The sequence below is a fragment of the Scomber japonicus genome, chromosome 11 (assembly GCF_027409825.1).
Source record: "Scomber japonicus isolate fScoJap1 chromosome 11, fScoJap1.pri, whole genome shotgun sequence".
Taxonomy (NCBI): Eukaryota; Metazoa; Chordata; class Actinopteri; order Scombriformes; family Scombridae; genus Scomber; species Scomber japonicus.
The window spans coordinates 17080534-17104830 of NC_070588.1; the positions used below are offsets into that span (position 1 = coordinate 17080534).

A 24297-nucleotide genomic window follows, 5' to 3' on the forward strand; every position below is an offset into this window, starting at 1 on the left:
TCTAATTTATGAAGTTTTTTGTACAGACAGCTTGAGGAAATAAGAGATTTTCATAGAGCTATATGAAACTTTATTGTTTTGTTTTTTAACTTGTGCCACACAATTGCCAGTGGTAACTTGTATGTACAGTTTAATCTCTCCTCTGTATTTTTTGTTTTGTAGTGTTTGTTAAAGCCAAAGAATTTTCTTTTTCAGTAGATTGTTGCCTAAGTTTTATTCTGTTCATTTCTTCAACATTTTTTTTTAATAAAAAAAAATAAATTTTGCAACTTTCTATGTGTTGTATATCTAGTGTTTGGTGGTGAGAAGCTCTTCAAAAAGGCCTCTTTAAAAAACCTGATCTCCCATATAATGTAATGTATTAAGACCTTGCAGTGATAACCACGTAATACGTTATTTTGTAGCCTTTCAGCAAAATATGTTTTGTCTCATAGTGGAAGAATACATTTTAAGATGATATATGGTTGTCACTGCAGCCTGGCTGCAGCTTTAGAGGGCTGAAATCCAAGCACCATGTCTCAGTTTGTCTCTCACTTTCAATGGCTCTTTAATAAGTAATTTGGCCATATCAGATTTTGGAAATACGTATGTGTTAATTAAGTACCTTTCTGGAAACTCTTTGAAAATGATGTCTTCCTCAATTTATCTTTACAAAACATGATGATTGCCAAAAGCAAAGGATCTAATCTTTTAGCTATGTTTTTTATCTGTATTATGTTGAAACATGAATAGAGTTCTCTATGGACTGAGGTTCAAATAATGGAAGAAGAAAAGGAACATCTGTTTAGTTCTCCCATCACCACAGCAGCTAACAAAGGTCACTTTGCTGTCATTTTTCTTTCAGATAGCATACCCCATTAATGTGACAGTGACTATCCCTTGCCTTGCGCCAACTGTACATTTACAATACCTTCAGATATCCACTCAGGTGAATTAATGAGACATTATTATCCCTCACAGATGGAACAGAAATGTTTTTCCATGTGCTTAAAAGTTACCAGTTGTGATGCTCTAAATTGTGGCATCTCTTTACTGTACATTACAAAACAATCAAACATATGACTAGCTATTCTGCATGAACTTAACCTATCCCATATTACACTGCTATCAGACCATTATAGTCTTTTATTCCATCAGTTATAATAACTAAACTTCAGCTCAGCCTTGTGTCAGTACTGTTTCAGGATATTTTCTGCAGACATATTCCTCCAGGCAAAATCTTGGGCTATTTGTACAATCCCTCTGTTAAGATGGACAAACAATACTCATGAATTACTATGTGTTCAACCCAGAGGGTGAAGACCTGGTAGGGACTATCAACATTGTCACATGGTATTGAGGACAACATGCATGGCCTGGACAGGGTGAGTTACGGGAATCAGGAGGCGAGGCCTAGGGCGGGTGGATGGGGGCTACTCTAGAAGCTTGGATTATGGCAGTCTGTGAGCAGGCCTTGCCATGGCAGATGGGTCCCCACGGTATCCTGCAGGGTGTTGTGCCACCCTACGGGAAGCCACCAGCTCCAGACGAGGAGCAAAACTCAAGCTCCAGCTGTCTGTGTTTGTGCCACCTGCGCCTACAAGCAATGGAGTTGAAAGCCCCTCTTTCCCCCCAAACAACAACCATTCTGCCCCCAAGGCTCTTCATTCTCCCCTGTCTCGCCAAAGCATATAACTTGAGTGCAACTTAGCAAACACTTTTTCTTAAACACTAATGGCTTATAAAGGAACTGTGGAACATATTGATAGTGATTAGTCAGGCAGCATTGCCTTATTAAAGCACTATTTATTAGAGTTAACTGATGATTTACTGTATTGTGAATGACCAGGAGTGAATACAAACACACAAGTACAGTGCAGTTGATTGCACTAGCCCTGCAATAAATACAACTTTGAGAAATCTTACAATTTCATGTTTTGTTATAGCTGCAGATAAAACTGATACTTTTTGATGTTTTAGCTTCTGTTGTCATTGCACTGGATTGCACTATGCTGTAAGGTATTTCTGTTGTTTTCATCATAAAACAATAATAGACACACTTGAAACAGTGGACTGAATAATAGAAACTCTTAATAAACAAAATAATTCAATACAGTGTAAGGTCAGATGTTTAGGAGTGCAACAAACAATTATTGATTACATTATTAATCAATAAATCATAGTGAGATTTGTCCACCACAGTTTCCCAGTCCAATTTGAAATGAAATGTTTCAATCGCAATGTTGTCATGTTGTTATCTATCGATGGCAGTGTTTTGAGCCCTCAGAGAACAATTCAGAGTATTTGTTCAAAAAAAATACATCTTCTCATCTGAGGAAACAGCTCATGAGACAATTCGATTCCAGAAAGTTTTAGTCTGGTGAACATGTTGCAAACAGCGCCATCTAGAGGCTCCTTGTGTGCAAATCCTGTTCCTGAGGTCTGCATTTTCTGTTCCCATACATATTTTTTACCATCCCATACATACATAAATAACAGATACAACTGTTTCCTGCCTTGCCTTCATAAAAAAGATATTATTTTACTCATTGTAAAACAGAAATTAATAACAGCAATGCTCTTGATGAGATAGTATGCATTGTATTAATTACAAAGTTTATAGATGCCTAAATCAAAATGAGCCTACTCTTATCCTTTACAGTAGGGTGTCTTGCCCCAGTAGTGGGGTAAGATGCCCATTTCATTTTTTGTATTAGCTATAAGAACAACATTTAATACTCTACCAGAACATTACCCCACAAACTATAACATCTTATGCATAATGATACTGTACACTGAAATCACATATTGTGTCTTCATTAGAAAATTAACAATCTTTTCAAGAGGGAGGGTGGGGCATCTTCTCCCATAATGATCAGGAAATCTAGGCTATTTAATGTATTATTATATCTTAAACAATGCATTGTGTATTGTATTGAAGTGACGTCCAGGAAACCTAATCAAAATGTAGTTATAGTGCTGAGGCTGAGGCTAGCTATGGTCGTCCTGTGGGTGGGGTTTCACTCACGTTGCTGCTGACACTCTTCTGCGAGTCGTAAAAAGTAGTTTGGGGCTACAGCACTGTGTGTGTTCGCTGTCATGGAGTCGCGGGAGAAAAAGCGCCGTTTCCCAACATTGTTTTGCTGCCTGTTAGTGTTGTGTACGCAGCCAAGCCTGGGTTTGACTGGAGGTAAATGTTTTTCTTCGCTGTAAGCTGGACAACGTGATGTTTTTGTAGCCATAGTTGTTTTGTACTGTTGCTTGTTGTAACGTTGCGTAGGCCTGTGAGTGTTATCTGCTCTCAGTTGTTGTTTGTTTAGTGCAAGGCTACACTAGATATGCCGTCAGCAAGTTTTGACTACAGTTGTCCAAATGTAACACTGGTACTTCCTTGAATGTCGAAACATATGGTACAACTTAACTAATTCACTGGTGGAAAGTATTTACTCAAGTACTTAAGTACAGTTCACAGGTACTTGAACTTTACTCCAGTAGTCTTTCTTTATGTTGTGCTACTCCCACCATACATGTCACAGTCACATGGAAATATTGTACTTTATAATCCACTACATTTATTTGACAGTTTTAGTTACTTGTCAGATAAGGATTTAGGGATAATAATTTAATAAGCTTTTAAATTAGAACACATTATTAAGGATGAAACCAGTGGTGTCCAACCTTTTGGCGTCTTATGTAGTCAGGGTCACATTATGAGTTGTTAACAGCTCCACCAAACCCTAACACCCCCCCCCCCCCCTGTGGGGGCTTGATGCTGGAGGATTTGGCATCACCTTTGACCTTTTTAGAAAGGTATCTGTTAATACAAACTGCTTAAAAAGTGAAACCTTTCAGATAACTATAGCAGCATTTGTCAGCTGTAAAAGAAGACAGGTATGTTTAGAGACACAAATGAGGGAAAACTATTTAATCCCAAGTGGCAGGCAGCCTATAATACCATGACAGCTTTTGCCAAATACAAAAAGAGGAACTGTGGTCACAAGATGAAACCAACCAACAAAACAGTGTTCAACTGTACAGACATGTCACATCCGTGTTAACTGACATCCACCCAATGTTCAACGTTGTTGCAACATTTGAAAGTGGTGATTAATTATGTAAGTTTGTTTATGAAGCGTTTTTGTTAATTTCTCCTGTAGCTTCTAAACCAGCCTACATAAATGCACACAGCTAGAATAAATTAAAAAATAACTAAAAAAGTTCAGGTGTCAAATCTTTCTATTGATGCCCATGTTTTGTTCCATGACTCTCCTCAGACTGTCCTGGAGACGGACGCACTTGGGTGCCTTTTGGAGACAGATGTTACCACTTTGTCCATGGAGAAGAAGACAAAATCAAAAGCTACTCTTTTGAGAGAGCAAAATCTCTCTGCCAAGGCTTTGGTACATGAGACATTTTATTATCTCATATTTTGTCAATACAAAAAATGAAAAATGGGCTGTATTTTCAATGTGTGTGTGGTTCTGTTATCCTTTTTCTAGAGCTTTTGACCGTCCAGAGTGCTGAGGAGAATGACTTTGTCGTTAATTATAGCCCAGAGGTGTGGAAAGGCATTGTCAACATGTGGCTGGGAATGTACTATGACACAACCAGTAAGTACCATGTCAATGGTGTCTGACTTCCACTATTTCAAATATAATTTTCAATTTGTGTTAAACTTCTTACACTTGTTTTGGGGGTAACTAGAAGGAAAATGCACATTGAATCTTTCAGGGTTTTGGGTTAGATATCAAAAGTCCATAAATTGTTTTGTGCAACAGTTTGATTATTAACATCTAAACTCAAATTACACCCATCTTCTTTTCTGAGTAGCTTTAGGACTTCTTGTGTATGTTAAAGCAAATGTTGAGCCAAAGTTAAGAATTTCTTTTCCTAGTTTTTAAAAATGGGTTTACTCTATCTGTTTTTTGTTATTCCTGTATTTTTCTGAACAACATGTTTGACCACAAAAATCTTAAGAGCTGTCTGTTAACAGTTTCTGCCATTGCCAGATACTTTTAAATGCTTGTATGACAACACTGACTCCTCCTTTTCTCTATAAATCCCGGCACAATGTCAGGAAATCCTGTTTTTAAAGTAGTCGTGCTTCCAGTGAGGGAAGCTGCAGTAAACTAATAGCCATAACAGACACATTAAATCACATTTCAATTAGGGGAAATTCACATCAGTGATTTCTTTCAACAATATTATGTTGTTTTATAGCACAGCTCAGTGCAGTTTCTGAGAATGGGATACCATATTTCCATCATCACTTACATAACCTGTGCTAGAGGGCTGTAATTCTCGCTGCTTGTGGTGTGGCACTGATTGGTTTGTCTTGTTAGGTGAAAACATGAAGTGGTTCGGTGAGGACCCTGTGAAATTCACTAACTGGGAAGACAGCTACTCTCCATCAGACCTTGTGCCTGTAGATTCATGTGTGGCTCTGCATAGCAACACAGGAAAGTGGGAAGCTGTCAGCTGCCAGGATGAACTGGAGAACGGTGTGGTCTGTGAGGCAGCTCAGGGTAAGACTTATTTTTTAAATAAAACACATAAAGCCTATTTTTAAGAACTGCTGATTGGCTAAATTAAGCTCCCAGAGGTCATTGAAATGACAGATGCGTAGGTATTGAATGTCACAAGATTTTAGTTCATGTGTGGGTTTTCCCTCTCTTGCTTCATAATGTGTTTTTTTTGCTTTACAGCAGAGGAAGCCAGGAAAAGTAAGTCAACCTTTTTGAGTTTTTCATCATTGTTTTACTTATTCCTCTATGAGCTTGTGTTCACTACTTAATCCTCTTTGAGCTTCTGTTTACAACATATTCTTCTATGAGCTTTTCTTTATAGAGGTGAATTTCCTTGCATTGTTTATTGTCCCCCTCAGAACCGAGTGCATTGCTGTCGGCCCTGGTCATTCTCAGTGTTGTAGCCATCATGGGAGTCTCTGCAGTTATTTGGTTCCTGCACCAGAAGCATAATCTTGGCTCTACTATCCTCACAGCGTTTGAGTACCACCCTCCATTCAGAGTCCTGGACACAGACCGGTCCTGCCTGGTGGAGGCAGAAGAGACGGACAGCATGCCATAGGAAACTATAGTACATGCTTTCTTCGCTAGGTGAATTCCGCTCTTAAAACAGTTACTGAAGCGGTCTTGGGTTAGCACAATGTCTATGACTCAGACTACTGTAGTGTGATTGAGAAAACTGACGCCATTACTAATCCCCCACTGTGGCACATCCTAAAAATCTCACCACTTCTGCTTTTTTTTTTTTTTGTCATCTGCACTAACGAAGAATCATCCTTATACATTTTTTCCAATCAGTGCATTTAGCTACAGCCTGGTGATCATGTCATCTGTGATTGGATGTACAGTAACATCAGACTATTTATGAGGCACTACACATTGTTTGGATAACTTTTGGGATCTTTATTTTTCTCTCATATTGAAAGTAACTCACTACTGCTTATATAAAGAAGAATATATTAACTGAAGAACAAATCATACTTTGAGCAGGAAGAAATATCCTGTTCAGTATTTTATTCCCATAAAATTGGGGAATAGAGGGAGATTATACAAGCAACAGCACAAATCACTGTAGCCGAGATTGATGATTTTTTGCCCGTTGTTGGTTGAATTTCTTTTTTTGTTATCACCCTCCCCGCCTGTTAAATGCTCATGTCTCTCTCTGCTTCTCATCTTGCGTAAAATAGTAGTGGAGGTTCCCCCTTAGTAGTATTCACAGAAACAGGAATTCTCAATCACACACTATCAAAACCACACGTTAGCTTAATCAGCAATTGTTGTGTGAGCAGTCGCTTAATTACTCCATGTGTGTAAATGTTGCCTTTGAGGTGGTGTCACATAGTCCATTAAGCAGATTCTTTTCCAGGTTAAAAAAAAATCCAATTGAAATGGGAAACCGTCCTAAAACAGGCAGACACCCGGACCAGTTTCCCTGCACTCTGTCCTGGTCTGACACTTTGTCCTGTTTTTTTTAATCAACATTTTGGCTGTTAAAACACCCTCTCGATTGTGACCAGGTGTGAGATTAACTGTAAAAAGAAAAAAAAGATGCACTAATTAATCTGTCTCCCTGTCATTTCAAGGTATTTTTTTTAGGTTTTTGTCACAATGAAAACCAACCTACATATGCAGTTCATCTGTCATTTTTGTACTGTTGAACTGATCAAAAGATACAGTACTATATGTATTTTCTTAAATCTTTTCTTGCTGCCTTATGCAATACAATCTTGGCATTATATTTGCTACATTTTTAAGGTCTGTTGTGATTGTGATGTTGGTAATAAACCATCCTTTGGCATTAAAGACAATCAAGATTTGGTCTGAGATCTGATCTCATGGGTATAATGCAGAAGTTAATAGAGACTTTATTACATTCTGTAAAATAGCCCTCTTATTATAATACAATGTTTTGCATTTTCAATTGTATAAATGCTTTTGTGCAATATCTGACAATAATTTGGCAGAATCTGAGCCCTTGTGTGTTTTCATAATAAAGAATGTTGGAAAAGTTTGTTTTTTCTTTTATTAAAACTCTATACGTTACACGTCAATGTATGACTAGTAAAGTAAGCTAACTAAAATTCATAGTCTAATTAGTTCTGAAAGGATATCTACTATAAATCATCTGAAAGTGTAGTTTCCCCCAAATGTTGGGTGGCTCTGTTGATTTCGCAGCGTTTTGCAAGCTGTAACAGATCTGAAAGTTTCCATTCATGCACATCTAATTTTAGACTTCTTAGAAGTCTGTGGTGTAACAGATCCTCATGGTCTTGCCTGCAGATGCTTATTTAAATGTTTGCAACATCTAAAGACCGTAATGATTTATCATGGGCATTTGTACGCCAACATTTGTTTACATGGCACCTTTGCTTGAAGGAGGAGGACCGCACACAAACTTGAAAACCACTTTTTATACATATCCCTATACAGGATAATTACATTGTTCAGTCACTAATATTGCACCATAAAAAACCCAGCCCCCACGCTTCCCTGTAATTTCTAGATTTGGCCACCAGGTGGGACAGTGAATCAAATTTCTGCATTGTGAGATGAAATTGAGTTAGATACTCTTGTGTGAATATTGTTGTATTGCTGTTGGGGAATAACCTGTAATAAAAATCTATTGTGTAAAAAGTACACATCATTTAACATTTCTGAGAAATAAAGCCTTAACTGAAACGTTGCAGATGAAAAACAAAATCCAATGATTCATTAAGGAAAGCTTATATTATGCACAAGGTGAAAGTCCTTTTTAAGGTTAAGAAAGTCATGCAGTCTTACTGCCAATTATTAACATGATGTAAGATGAAGGTTCAAACAGCAGAAGGCAGTGACCTGCAGGACCATTGGCTGCAGTATGGTGCCATATGGGCTATGTGTGTGGGTATGTGGGTTTGGATATGTCAAATTTCTTCTTTTGAGTTTGTTTTTTTGCCTCTTACATTGACTAAAATCTTAGGGAATAAGAAAATAACAATTTTGGCAGTTGGCATGCTTGCTTGAAGCTTAAAGGCTTCTTTTCCATGCACAAATAATAGAATTGAGCCCAGAAGCTAAAAATTAAAACAAAAAATTGCCATCTGCTGACAGGTTGTTGATTTTATTATAATAATGACCCAGCAGTATCTCACTATAAGGCTCTTAGTGGTTTCCTGTCTTCGGTAATTTAAATACATAAGGAAGATTCCTGTATTTTCAATTAACACAAAAAGGAGTTTTTCATACATAATTGAAACTGTTCAATTATGTAGAAAACCTCAAATGTATATGTATATGTATATGTATATGTACATGTATATGTATATGTATCAAAGTACAGACTGGCTTCTTGTTAGATTTAAGCAGATGAGTGTTCAAATTCAAGTTGACCATGTTTTCCCAATACCAAAATAATTTACCCTAATGATTATACAACAAAGTATAATTCATTACAGCAGCATGTGTTGAAAAAGCCTTTGAATGGAACTTTGAATGATGCAATTTGATAATTGATAAAGCTTGAACAGTAATTGAAAATGTTCCTTTCTTCGCACAGCATCTATAGTCTGGCCTGGTTGTAAAACCTTCAACTGCTGCCCATCATCTCTGAACTTTTACAGCGATTAAAATAAAATAATGCAAGTATGAATAATGAAGTGAAAGTCAAATGGAAATTCAGTCTGATTATCAAGCTGTATTAGGTCTCCTAAATCTACAAAGGTTTTTATTTATTGCTACAGAGAAGTGTTGAGCTCCTGTATGTCATCATTTTACAACAGTGAAAAAAAGATGCTTTTCTAAATGTGTTTTCCTGCACAGGCAATTATGATAATTTTAATTTTGATAATTAATTTTAACATTACATACTGAAAGCTTCATTAGATGTTTTTTTGGGGCACATAACAGGGTTGTATTTAATTTATGAGTAACCACATATTCCAAACAGTCTGCTTAGTTATACTGGGATGTGTGGATTTTATTACCACAGCAGGGCTGTTGTCTCATCACAACAGCAGTAATGTCCTATTTTTGCTTAAATAATAGCAAATTAATTTCATTCATGCATCTGTCACACCACTGCTTGGAGGAGGAAGAGGTCTGCGCTGACCCAGAATGACTAATTAAAATGACATACAGTAGCGTGACAGATGGAATGAAAATGAGAGCCATGCTACATCATGAGACATAGGTTCACCGAGCCTGTGAATTACCGAGTTGTGACAACAAAATACAATACAGACCAAAAAAAGCAGACTTGTCTTAAACATAGGATAGAGTAGTGACTCTTTCTTTAGTGTAACTATGAAGACAAGAGTGAGAACTCTTTCCTGCTAGTCTATTGTTTTTTTAAACACTGTTCTAGCTCACCTTCTATTCATGTTCTTGTCTTTCCTGGGAAAGGTGTCTGTAAACAGAAGTGGAAAGCATCTGTATCTCATATCCTGGAAGTCTCATGTTTCTTCCCTATTCACTGCACTGGAACATGCTCCAATTAGCAGAGGAAAACAAAGGCCACTATTTAGACGACTGCTTCTCTGGCCAGCTATTCTAGATACAGAATACTCTAATTTTATACATAAAAACATGCCATTTCACTTCATTTCATTACATTACTATTTGGATCTATAAAATGGATGCATAAACCTGACCTTTGTAAAGTCATAGTTTTAATATAAGGTGCCACATCTTTGTGTTTGTATGCAAAATACATGCAAAATGATGTTGTATCATCTTGTTATGTTATTAATTTATAATTTCCTTTCAATTCATGGCAAAACAGTAATTAAAGTGTAAGTTCTCACTAAAACAATTACACTTCACAAGATACAGTTTTTATATGTGGATAGAGGAGCAAGTCAACATTTTCCTATCTGACGACTCACATGGCACGGCAGATCATTTAACTCCAAAGAATTGTTGCAAAGATTTTATAAGATTAATTTACCCCATTTTTTTTATCCCAGAGACTGTACCATTTCCTAAATCAAACGCATATGCAGTGCTGGAAGGCTTTGGTGTTAATTTGTTTTCCATCAGTCTCTAGAGAGATCATCTTTGCTGTGTCTTTGGTATCTCATTATACTTTCTAATCAAGACTTTAAAAAATCCCTTTAAAGGGGACAGACTGCCCTTCCCCCAGCATGCTGCTTGCATCGCAGCCATCGACTGCGATTTATTGTGTTACAAATGACCAAGGTGAGCTGACATTTTGATTGCACGACGTGAAAAAAAACACGGCCAGGAAAGGTTTTTGTGGTGACGCTGCTCTGATCTCTCCAATTGCTCATTCTCTCTAATGGAGGTTGTCCAGTACAAATATAAAAAAAAAAACCCAGGTATCCTGTTGTGCAGCTGACAAATTCATCAAATCATTTTTCCATCTCTCACCATGTGTGTTTAATCAGCCAGGCCAGTAGCTTCTGTGACTGCAGTATCTAAAATGACAGAATTAGAGGGGGAGAAAAATCAATGAGCACAAGGGATGGTGAACAAGCAAATAAACCTGTTTTAAATTACAAATGCTGATCAAGGGTTTTCTTTCTCCACATCTTTAATTCAAATGTGCCTTTGTGCCTTAATTACTGTATCCAATTAGCTCAACTTGATGTACAGTATGCGTTGGTGAAAAGGTGCAGTGCCTTGGATTGAAACCAACTGTGTCCTCTGAGCACAGACACACAGCATCTTCTTACAGAAAAGGACAACTCAATACATTGTACTGTTGATCTGACAAGTTGCTGTTTGTTTCATTTATATTAAAACCAACCTCCTAGAAGCATCTTACTCGACTTGATACATTACAAAGTCATATACTTTGTAATTTGTGATATGTACACAATGGATATACAGCAGCACCACAGAGCATTTTCTCAGTGTTACAATGTGTCCATAACACTGTGTTGTAAATGTATCCCTTTTTCTGTTAACATAAGATAAGATATACTTTAATGTCCCGTCTGGGAAATTTATCTTGGGCATGAGGTGCGTCAGTGCATACAAATTATATATTAAACATACATACATATATATATATATATAAACAAGAACCAAGAAAAAATATGATGCCTGTTGCCAATTGTGTGCTTGCTTAATGTTAACAAAAATGGCAGATGGTAGTTGCTATATCGGGTAGATGACTTATTTATTTAATTACAATCATCACTTACACACATATGCCTTGTTAATAGTTTCTTTGACACATTATAAGCAACATGTGGTCATGGTCTGAACTAAATGTTTAGGTTATTCTAATAATAGTCTGGCAAAAGGAAAACATAGGAAAACACTGATACCTACCACCAATAAAGACTTTGAGCTGCCTTCTTTAGTATAGATACAGATTCATTGGGGCCAGGTGTAATAGATTCAAACTTTCCTTTTTAATATTAGCTATGAATTCCCTTAATTTGCATTCCATGAATTAATGTACACCATTTATTAAAAGGCACACCTGTCTCTTGTTTTAACTCTGTTCTTGGCTTACCTGTTTTACATTGTTTTCACTTATTGTTATCACTTGATTAGTGTTATCGCTATTCCGCTATCTCATGATCTCTTGTTGTGTTAACTGTTGATGATGAGTCTATTTTAATGTACAAGCCAAATTACCCAAGCAAGACAATTAAATCAAGATTAAACTGAGCTGTTAGGGTTAGGGTTATACTTAAAGTGCAATCAAACTTTAAAAAAAATACATTATTTATTGATTTTGTCATTCAGTCATACTTTGAGAATTTAGACATACAAACAGCACTGAATGCGCACCACGATTTGCAAACTGTTACTGCCATTAAGACCCCTAAATGTGCCCTCCTCTATTGGTTATAAATTGCTAAACAAATTATGACCATGTATGCAGTATAAGTTCACATCAGATTGAACAGTAGAGCATATTGGCCTATCACAGATACAGTATACTGGTCTGCCTCTGTTGTCTGTCTACATTTGAATATTTTTCTTAATACAAGTTTAATATACGCACATGTGGGGTTTTTTGTTGCATTTTTCTATAGTTATGTATAATTATTAAAGTATACTGTTTCAGTGCACTGATGTCATTTCATACAATAAAGTCTGTTAAACTTTAAAATATCATGCCTCCATTACATGTCTTTATCAAGAATTTGATGACCACCTTAGAGGGATCATTGTGAAAAAAAAAGAAAAAAAAGTGTTAATGTCTATATGTCTATATTCTGTATAAGATTATCAGCTGATATATTGATATCAGAATTTTTGTTATCAGCCAAAAAAATCTGTTATCAGTCTGGTTGCTTTAAACAGGCAGTCAGTTCTTAAACCTTATTTTTTCTTATTTTGATTAAAAGAATCAATGCTTACACTAGCTTATTGGTGATTTATATAGCCCAGTATTTTTAGGGGTTATATATATTTACAAACAAACTTTTTGCATCTGACAAATTTGCTTTCACTGCCATGAGAGGGATCTAGTGGAAACTGCAAGCTGAAAGAAACTGTGCACCTGTTTGCAAAGGAGTTCATGGATACATGTGAGCAGTAGCCTATGGGATTGTTGTAATATTCATGCATCAATACCATTAGACATATGCAATATCAATTACGTCATGGTATCTATTTTTATATTTATTTTTAAGTATCCTGTGCAGTGCATGTTGATGTTGACACAGTCAGTTTGTGCACTTGCTGGATACAGTTTTTTTTAGCACAAAAGTTTGCATTGTGGAGAAGCCTCCAGCTGACGTCACTTGTGTTGAGTTGAGTGAAACGGGAGGACAGTCAGTCTGTTCAATCTGCGATTAGAGAGCAACACGTTCAGTCACACTGCCTCCCTCCCACCCGGGCTTCAAACACTACTCACCGATTCATCATTCATTTTTAAAAAAAACATTACTCAAAACTGCTCTAACTGGGAAGTGAACTATTACAGTTTTAATTTCAATTTAGCCTTTTTCCCCTCTGTTTTAAAGGAATACACGGCTTTTCGGCGACAAGGTGAGTTGTATATTCCGTGTTTGTAACCTTAGCTTTTGCTAGGTGATAAAACTCACTAACGTTATATTCAGCAGTTTGTTATTTTACAAATTTCTGTCGCTCGGAGCTAACCGCTAAGCTAACGTTCATCTGCTAACGTTAAACACACAGCGGTAGCATCCTTTTCCTACACTTGCTGGTTGTCCGCCCCGTGAGTTCAACACGGCGATTTAAAAAGAAAAAAAAAGTTGATGTCAAAAGTAGATGAAGCGTTTGTGGGTGCTGCTGAGCTCAACTTTGCCAAGAAAATAACAGTTCACATGTTGAAACGGTAACTTGATTGGGAAAAGAGTGTTTAGACACAGTTGGGCAACTAACGTTAACGTGACACCGGTCATACTCACACAGAGAGACTCAGGCAGTGCTGTCCGGTCTTGTGTTTACCTTGCAGCATGCATCATGTCTTTGTTGCCAGCTGCTCCACTCTGCGGATTCACCGTTTATCCAGAAACGTTGATAAACCGCCAGTGAAAACATGAACGTAAGTTAGCTTGTAAGAATATTATCAGGTTTTCAGCTCACAGTAAGCTTCATGTGGGAGTGAATCATTTATGGAGAAAAAGTAATGTCTGGCTGCTTGTGAAATGGTTGTTGTGGTTTGGAGCCTCGTGTGAGAACATGTCATGAATTTATCCAGTAACTGTGCATAATACAGCTGTGCTTTCTTAATTTTGTATCTCCTTCATCTTGCCTATTAAATGTTTTTGTCTTTATCCGTGTTAAAGCCGGGCAGCCTGCCGGTGTCTCTCCCCCCCTCTATATCCTCTTTTTGTGGCTTCCTCTTAAAGGAGAGCGCAGCTAATGCTGCAGCTGCGGTCTGGGCTGAAATTTACCCTTAGAGATTATGACAATACCCTCCATTTTTCTTCTTTCGTATTAACAACAAGGCATTCGCCATCTTGAGGCATTTCAATTAACATAATCGAAACGGCGTTTATCTGGAACAAAGTTAAGAAACTTTGGAGGAGAAAACATAGAAAGAAACGACCTTGATTTATGTTCAATTAAAATTGAACCCAATTTCATCACAGAAGTAGAAAATGTTTTAGAGGTCTGAGAAGTTTGAATTATGGGATTATATTTGATATGTTAGATGTATGTTATCTTCTTTGCATGAAATGTCACACGTGGTGCTTAGTCCTAGAAAATCAGTTTTTAAACCTTGTAGTTGCTGCCAAATCTGGGTGCTATAGGTCTAACTTCCAATGTAGAAATCAGGACATTTTAACATTGCCCTGATTTCTCCCCTGTTTTATGCTGGGTCAGCTTCCTCTAAATTTGAAGAAACTTAATAGAAAGTAAAATGAATGACCAACAGTATCTCTGTCTGTCAAGGTACACACACACACACACACACACACACACACACACACACACACACACACACACACACACACACGCAGACTGGTACAGAGGCCAAAGAAACACAAATTAGAAAAACAACATTTAAAAGTGCAACAATGAGGGAAATTCAACAGTAAACTCATGAAATAAATGATAAAGACCGTCCTTGAGATATTGTAGGATTTTAATAGCAGACACTTTTATTGATTGTAGGAAAAGCACAGGTATTCCTAATAAGGTGTCATTTTATTCATGTGCCCCAGTAAAGCCAATACAGTGTGACGGTGAACCAGCATGTACAATATGAGGCTCCTGAAACTGAAGCAGCTAAATGGATTTTTGTTTTTACAGATTAGCAGGCATCTTTTATTTGCTGCACAGAAGAAGTACTTTACATTTACTGATATGAATGTTGCTAATGAACTAGCATGTGCAAAGGGCACATACAGTCCAAGTGAGACGGCAGCAAACATTATTCCTGATAAAGTCCATCATTTTAAATGGCTTCAGTAGCCAAGGCAGCAAGATAAATCAGATCACAGCCTTGATGTGTTATGCATGCATCCAGTAACTGCCAATGAATCAAAACACAGGTAGAAGGTCACTAAATTTGCCTCATATTTATTCAGAGCACATGTCCTTGACAACCTCTGCAGCGAAAACAATGTGGAAATCCTACATTATAGATATGAGGTTTTAACGTTGTGAAATCAAAAGAGTCAGCAATTTGGCATTTAAATATATATATTTAAAATATATGGGTCAATGACGTGATGTAACCCAGTGTCAATTGGTGTAACCAGTATTTTTTCATTAAAAAAAGTGAACTAAAATGTGGAATAAATCCACTTTTAGCAACGCAACACTATGGTTTGTAACACATTTGACATAATTTGTCAAAAAAAAATGTAATGGTTGTTTTTAGGATATGTCCTGCTCAATATTGACAAAATGCTTTAATATTTAAATGAAGGAATACTCCTAGAATGTTTCTTTTTATTTGATGTTTTAAAATTAAGTAACTATAAATCATTCTTTTGTGGTTACAACATTTGACATTTTCAGTCTTTCTTTTGGTTAAAAAATGTTGGTGAAATGTCATTTCAAATAACATAAAACCAACAAAAATACAAAATGTACATTTTAACAAACCTAATGCTGCTTTTAAAACTATTTTTAAGATATTTTCGAATTGCTCATCTTGCCAACCCTTATTTGTCACTGATTCATTGCAGGACATTATTTTTCAGTGCTCCAAAGACTTGAATGTGGCTCATGGTTGCTAAATTTACTCGAAGTAGCACTTTATAAATAATAGCAGTCAACTTATATCTGATAGTTTTCGGCTAAACTGTGTTTTTCACCGCTTGATAGTGAGCTTTTCTTTCAATTACTCTTTCTGAACACATTGTAAAACTTTATGAAATCATTTGTGTTTGTATATAAACGTATACGTAGACCTTAAATGCTGTCGGCAGCATACCACATACCAGTAGATTCAGTGATCTACAACTACTGTATCTCACATTGCCTTGGCTGCCAAACTGTGTTAACCAGATTTGTGTATTTCTTTTGCGGAATTGGTCACAGTGCTCAAGTGGGATCACATGAACACGTCTGGTTTGTCAGACTCTCTTGGCCCCTCTTGGTATGGTCTTACAGAATGTGAGATTGTCCCCCTTTTTATGTTCCTTTGGCCCTTTCAAAAGGCCAGAGCAAGACTGTTAATAATTGTTTTTCATCCATTTTCACCCTGTCTCTCCTATTCTTACCCCTTCCACAAGTTTGCACTCATTAATCAAAAATGCTGGACTCCTGCTGAGGGCTGAGTGGGTTCATCAATTTGGCAGCTAGCTTTCTGTAAGGAACAGTGCAGAGGCTCTTTACATACAAGCATAAATAAAACTCTGGTCTTTATATGCAAGCCCTGAAGGTTAATACTGTATAATTCAATGTACCCTCTTTGTCTGCTGTGATTGATGTTTTTAAACATGTAAGGCTTGACGGGAGTCCCTTTTTGTAGGTCAGTGTTGACACTTCATGATTGGGTGAGCTTCGGGGTGAGCGGCACGAGAGAGGTGGGATTATTAGGAATATGTCAGGGAGATTACTCTTTTTCACTCATCTTTCTGGTCTATTTTTCTCTCCGCCCGGAGATGCTTGTCATAGTGCTTTATTTGAATCAATGATGTTTCCTTTACTGTTTAATGGGGCTGATGTTTAAAATGCGAGTGGTGTTGTCTGTCTGTTTGGCTGTTCACTATGTATTTGCATCCTTTGCTGCAGGACATGCAGGCCGGCTGAGAGGGGATGAATTGACTCCAAAATCATAATTCTGAGTCAGATAGTTGCACAAGAAAGACTGACCTTTAGTCCAGTTACTGTTGTAAACCATACCACTCTCACACAAAGTCTGCGCCTCTGCAGCCTCCGTTTTTATTGATCCTGTTGCATTTAAAATCTGGACACTGCTGCCACAAACACTTCTGCTTTAGCTGTGCTAGGCATGCTGCTGCAGCCACATTTTTAAATATTTAATTTTTACTCAATATTGTCTGGCCTGATAAGAGACTAGAGAAAAGAAATTCATCCCTAAAAATGTGTGGATCAGCACAGGCCGAAAATCTAAGGCTTAGTGAACCTAATTGACTAAATTCTTCCACCACCATATGCAGTGTGCGTGCATTGCAACTCCATCTATTACTTACACTTTAAAAACTTTTGCACACTAGAAACAACACAGTTGTAAACTGCAGTTATTTTTATTGCATTGCTTAGAAAAAGTATTTTAGCTGAGTGGTTAAATCTGATCCTCAATTTAGCTGGAGTGGATTATCTGGAAATAATCTCAACAAGGTAACAACAATATGTAGACACATCTACTGCTGGATTATAGCTGACTCTTTTTTAAAGCTGCAACTAATGATCATTTGCATTATGGATTCATGTGGCGATTGATAAAAAAAATTGATTATAGTTTAGTCTATGAAACATCAGAAAAATAGTGGGAGTATGCCTCATGTGACATCTTTGTCTGACTAACAGTAAAATATTTTCCAAAGATTTTCAATTTATAATTATACTCTACAGAAAAAAAGATCCTTACATTTGAGAAGAAGCTGAAACAAGCAAACATGTCGATAGTTTTGGAGACAATGAAGGGGAGAGATCACACTTTGATTTCACCCTCAAGTTTGATTCAAGTGGTTTTGATGAATTTTAATGGTGCATAGTGCTCTCCACATTGTTCAGGCTTGATACCGCAGCAATATTTTGATAGTATCTATTTATCTCACACATTATGCTTGTATCATTAAATTTTGCATTAGCAAAATATGTAATAAGAGAAATGTACCACTTGGTGTTTTATGGTTTCCATCAACATCTCTGGAGGAATGTGTATATTGTCCCTATATCAAAACAATGTTCTGTCCATGTTTTCCCACAAAAATGTGTGCATGGCATTAAGGAACAGTGTGGCAAAGCATATAAAAGGAGGGGGAAATGATTGTCATGTTTAACAATAAAAATGTCAACGCTGACAACTATTAGAAGTTAAGGACATAAACCTCAATCAGACACTGTTAAAGGGAAACGCTTACTGCACCCATCCACAATGCCAACCAACACACCTTTTTCTTTTTGTTGCACTACATGAATGTCACTCAGCTATTTAGACACTGGATGTTGGTATTGAATGTTTACCAGTGCAAAAATCTTTATATTAATTAAATTTCAGGCAGTCAGTCATAAAAATGGTATGGCAACGTCACCAACAGGCTGCAACCCTGTCATTATGTGCACCAGGAGGGCGTAAAGAAGTAACCCTGTTATTGGTATCATCTGTTATTACTCCTGATTTATGGAACAGCGTTCTGTGTTGGGAGGCTAGAGTTGTTTTCTGTTCTTAAAATGAAAACATGAGGACAGACGGATGGACAGCTGAGTAACTTGAAGAGACTAGGCCTTGTAATAGTGAAAGGAGTCCTCAGACTACTACATCCCTCTCATCTGATCTTTCTGTCTCCAAAAATCATCAATGGCCTCCTGCGAAATGTGTCCTACTGTGACACCTGCCATAGCGCCTGTTACTGAATGTTGATTGTTTGTCTGAGTGAGTGGAGGGGGGCGTGCCTTAGCCATTGGTGGCTTAGCCATAGGCTCATGTCTCAAAAGTTGTTGGGGCAGTTTTTGAGTCATTTGTCATTTGTTACACAGATTTGGTGCAAAGTTGAACCATTTTTGTCCACTTGAGAATTGAATAAAATGGTCAAAAATCCCTCCAAAGTATTATATGAAGACACCAAGACATTGGTAATAATTTGATATCAAAAACTTTTCTGCATTTTTTGGTGATTGGTTTCAGAGACACCACTGTTCTGGAAATTACTCAGAAACTCCCTTATTGCCAACACACCATAGTCACATGTCTTCTGAATGTCCCAGGTATCTAGTATCTAGTTTGTTGATGTAAAATTTTTTTGAGGCTGTGATTACACAATAGGCAGTTTTATACAGTGAGGTCAATTTATTTCCAAGAAATGGTTTCACAATTAATGTAGACTAAAATCACCACACATGAATACAATTTATCCAATTCCAAGACTGTTTAGAAACCCCAGTATGCAGAAATATTCATGTTTAGAATACGCAGATATAACTTTTGTAGTGCTTTGCCCAAAACTGCATGGCATTAGCATAAAACGGTCTGTAAAGGGGGACGTTCATGGATACCCATAGAACCTATTTTTATTCTGATATCTAGAGCTGACCCCTTTGAAAATGGCCATGCCAGTTTTTGTAGTCTCCTCTTTGCAGCATCATTTAGCCCCCCTTCCCAACAAGCTAAGATGACGTGATTGGTATCAATGGATACTTCAGGTCATTTAGTTTCATGTGATACCAGCATCTTCACAAATTTAAAAACTGAGCCCGCCACAGCCAAAAAAGGCGGTTACTGCTGGTCGAGGGCGCAGATGGAGGATTTATATGGCTGATTCAGAAGCTAGAGAGTGGACAAGTAATGAAATCTTCATATGAGAAAACACATTGTCTTGTCACTCACTCATTAGTGGACTTTTTCTCTCTGGGGAACAACGCCTAAATGTAGCAGATGAAAGTGGAAGGTCTGTTAATTTCACTGAGAAGCTCTTATGGCTAGACATTTTAAAAGGATCAATTTAGTTTTAGTGGGTCACTGTGACATGAAATGAGCTCCTTGTGAAAGCCAGTGCACCTGTCTTCCCTGACATTTTGATTGTAAGCCAAATTGGTTTTGAAGATATGTGTCTGGGTCAGTAACATGTGATCTGTGATGTGTAGATTAAATAACTTCTAACAATGCGACCAAAATGCTTGTGCTTGTTTCGCTTTCGGAACTGTCATCTAGGCCTAAAATAGCTACTAAGGTGGTAAAAAACAGTGAGAAAAACACACGGAAGCCAGCTGCAATCTACTGCTAGAAGTAAAGGAATTGTATTAAATAACTAATAACAAGTAACATAAACATAAGAGTTGATAATAATAAACAGGCATCTTTGAGAAATGATATGTTGTCTTTACAGTCCCCAAAAGGCAGAGCGGGTGAAGCACCGGTCGGTTCATTTCAGTTGATTTTCTGCTGATGTTTATGGATAACTCATCTTGCCTAGATCCATATTACCATTTTTATTTCATTACCATGGATCTTTGAGATAAGAGCGAAGGCTGAATGAGTAAATTGATGAAACCAGGCAATAAATCTGACAGCTTTTGTCTCGTGTTTCAGGTGCAGAGCAGTGATGACACAGAACTGAGGACAGCCTCATACAGTAAGTGTTTGTTTCATCTGCTACCCGTTGTCCGTCAGTGCCATTACGCTCTTTGAAATTCTCCTTTTGATTTAGTCAAGAAGAAAATAAATCCTGTTTGCTCTTCTTAAATTAGAAAGGAAGTAACTCGTGAGTGGAAAGCCTGGGCTAAGCAGAACACCTCATTTTAAAGTGTTATTTAGGTATAGGATTAGGATTTTCCAATTAGGTTGAGATTGAACAAAGTCCTCCTTTATGAAATTAGTTTGTGCTGCATTACACTTTGCTCTCATTTTGTGTATATCTAATTAATTCCTGTCTTTCTTAGCATTGAAGTGCCAAGGCTTCAGAACACATTTTAATCTCTTGGGGGGGAGAAAACTTTTTTTGACTGTGGGGTATTTTAAGAGAAATTACTGTGAGCCAAACAGGGGTAATTGGTGGGGTTGGAGCTATTGTTCGGCTTTGTTTTAAATTATAATTTGGGCTACTCCACATACAGTTGCTTTATACAGATGTATCTTGGTTGCCCTTAAAAATTAAATTGCGGCCCCCGGATGGTGGTGGTGGTTCAGTTTCCTCCAGCCTGTGCTACTTGATCAGAAAATGTGAGGTGTGCTTTTCATCTGACGGCTGCACTCGCTTACTAATTTGCGGTCTTGCAAGTTGTTCATTTTACAGGTTCTCTGTTATGCATGCTTTATTGTGGAGTAGGTGTGAATTGATGAGGGATATTTATCATGAAACATTTTTTTCCCCAAGCAGTAAATATATGAGGATAATTGCACTTGGTCCTGACACTAAATCAACACAGTTTTAAAGCAGACATAATTGAAATGAAACAAATATTATGTGAAATATCTCAGACGAGAAATAGTTTTGTTCTTTTCTAACATATGGGGCATAGTTCGTTTCAAGAGCATTTATTTTCGGATCCTCAGTGAATCTCATGTCTTTCTGATTCCCGCTTTCTTTCCCGCTCTTTCAACATTCAGTCAAAACCTAAAGGTGAGCACAACTGCTCACTTAACATTTATGAAGCAAAGAATGCTGAAATGATGCCACGAAAATTCATGACATGTGCACAGCCATCTCCTGATCTAGAGGCAAAATCTCCTACTTTTTATGTGACTGACCCTGGAAAGAGGCAGGTCATCTGCAGCACTGTGGACGGGCTGAATTGAAATGGCAATGGCAAAATGAGCTTGGTCACATGAACTTCAGCATCTCTCAAGCTGAGCACCCTCACTTTCATCTGTGTGGAGTAGAAACACTCAAGGATTTATTAAAGCTGATATCAGTAACCTTCGGTTTACCTACAGGGCCCAACAGTAAGTTTAAGAAATAGTTGCAAATAGCAGCCAGTTATTGTTCTTGGTTGCTAGAGTTGGACATAATAGTGGCTGCTCTGGCCCTGAGTCATTTATGCTTTGCTAATGAATGATGAGAAAATATATTCTACAAAGCACTTGTCCCCCTCTCTTTATATCACATACACACACATACAGTATACATTATTATTATTATTATTATTATTATTATTAGTATTATTAGTATTATTATTAGTATTATTATTATTATCTGCTGAAGGGGAACATTTATATGTAGTAGTTTAGAAGCAGATTATGGTCCAGTGTGCCACTTACACAAGTGTGATGTGGAAACTCAAAACCTAACACACACACACGCACAGTGAAGGACACATCTTTTATCGTTTCTTACATATTACATTGTTGCATATTCGTAAACTTTGGATTTTTCAATGTAGTCAGTTATTTTAAGAAAATTGATGCTCAATTAAAAAAAATTGAAATAAATAATAATAATAATAATAATAATACATTTTATTCATATAGCACATATAGGTCATAATTCAGTAAATCCTCGAGCGTCCCTCTGATATTATTCGTCTGATTTTGTTTTTTTCAGTCAAACAGCAACAATGGAGTAAATACAGTTGCTTTGTTTTAGCTTTACTTCACTGTAGTAGTTCGAACAAGTTAGCTAAACTTGGATCAGATTGAATTCAACTTTTCTTTTTCTGTTTCAGCTGTCTCAGATTTGGCATTATTGTAACTGTCTTGTGGGTAGATAAAATTTAGTTTCCCAGGCAAACTGGACAAATCTCTTACTGTGACCAGTAAGCCCAACTCTTCTATGCTGAAGAGGCAGGAGTGAATAAAGAATAGAGTGAAAAATGATGAGAATTGGTGAAAAGGATGATGGAGAAGATTTAGCGGGTATGAGTGGAGAGCTATGAACAACTGATCCCTTCTTGGTCTCCGCTGTCACTTGGAGTTTGTTTTCAGGTCTGTATTTTTAAGCTTCAATGTTCATATAACAGATAAGAGTCTCTGTGTTTCCGTTGTTGACCTGAAATCTGTTGAATGATTTTTACCATTTCAGATTTGTTATGTTTCAAGTTTGTCAAACAAAAGTCAGGTGTCCATAAGAACATGGTAACATGTTGTTCTTTCTCTGATTTATATTGATGATTCATAATGTGCTTACTTGATGGGGGACAAAATCCACAGTCCTCTGTTTGAGCAAAACTATTTTATAAAGGTTTATCTGAAGATAATGTGAAGCTTCAGCTGTCTTGAGTTAGTCGAATGAATTGTTAGTCTTTTTAGTTAAAATCTCCCCCCTGTGTCTCGACGGACAGCGTTTTCCTGTTCAGCTGCAGTGGAAAAAAATAAAAGAGGGAATTTGGCAGTAAAATTGGAACTTGGGACAATATTGGCTTGATTTGACAGATTTGGACAGGTGAACCCTCATTAGCTGCAAATAAACTTCTAAATATGTTTTTCTACAGATGGAGTGGTGACTGGCATGTTTTATAGGGATGTCATTTTGTGTGTGTGTGTGTGTGTGCGTGTTACACAAATGACAGGTTTTTTTCTCCCTTTTTTTTTTTTTTAATATTTATGGGCTTCAGTTAATAGTGTAGCTTCAAAGAGTAGACCATATTTTGTGACTTTTCCTGAAGACCAAACAGACTGCCGTGGCTGAGTAATATGATGTGGTAGTATATATCAGAGCTCACTCTTTTCTTTCTGCTCTTCACCATTTTCTGCCCAGAAGGGGGCTGCAGGAAGGAAGTGAAGTGATGAAAGATATGTCAGTAGTAAATCAAAGACTCATGTGAGTGATGCAACTGCTAGATATGTTAGTTACGTGGATACATTGACACTGGCTGTTGTCAGATGTCATTGAATACAGGGACATATTTAGCTGCTAAGAATAGCAGTCATATGAATAATGTTGTTTTGAATTGTACTAATCAGGATCACTACGTTTTGTTGCCATATGAGATGATCTTTACGTTAAAAAAATGGAAGCAGAGCAAAAGCCTAAAATTCAGCAGCAGCAAGCGGTGTGTCACGTGTAAGATGCGTCATGGTTTTGTTTTGATATTTTTTGTACTGCTGTTAAGATAAGCCCATCTTTCTGTCATCCTGTTGGTTTTGTAGTAGAAGTGCTTGGTTGGTAGGTGTTGACTGTGGTTTCACAGCAGTGCTACTGCTTAACAAAATAAACGTATCCTTTCCAGTTAGAGAAACATCAAGCTCCACCCCACTGTACTGTACCCACTACCTGGTACACAGTGACATGTTTGTCTGGCTGATGCATAGACTCTTCAGGTCATCTGCTGCTAGTTTGAAGGG

At 37.2% G+C, this 24297-nt stretch overlaps 2 protein-coding genes across 3 annotated transcripts in view; both read left to right on the forward strand.

Moving 5' to 3' along the window:
- The first annotated feature begins 3033 nt into the window (after positions 1-3033).
- On the forward strand, positions 3034-6824 carry cd302 (CD302 molecule). 2 transcript variants are annotated; one of them, XM_053328792.1, is made up of 6 exons: positions 3034-3169; positions 4254-4379; positions 4479-4589; positions 5322-5504; positions 5685-5702; positions 5864-6824. In XM_053328792.1, exons 1-6 carry the CDS (start codon positions 3079-3081, stop codon positions 6064-6066), a joined length of 732 nt encoding a protein of 243 aa, XP_053184767.1. In that variant the 5' UTR covers positions 3034-3078; the 3' UTR covers positions 6067-6824. The 2 variants fall into 2 exon arrangements, with proteins under 2 accessions (XP_053184767.1, XP_053184768.1); XM_053328793.1 differs by having other exon boundaries at positions 5688-5702.
- A 7081-nt stretch (positions 6825-13905) lies between these two features.
- LOC128367831 (bromodomain adjacent to zinc finger domain protein 2B-like) overlaps positions 13906-24297 on the forward strand; it is a 55335-nt gene continuing 44943 nt past the window's right edge. The window contains exons 1-2 of the mRNA XM_053328488.1: positions 13906-13977; positions 20608-20650. Coding sequence (XP_053184463.1) covers positions 13972-13977; positions 20608-20650 — 49 coding nt within the window. The 5' untranslated portion in view covers positions 13906-13971. The remainder of the gene's footprint in view (positions 13978-20607; positions 20651-24297) is intronic.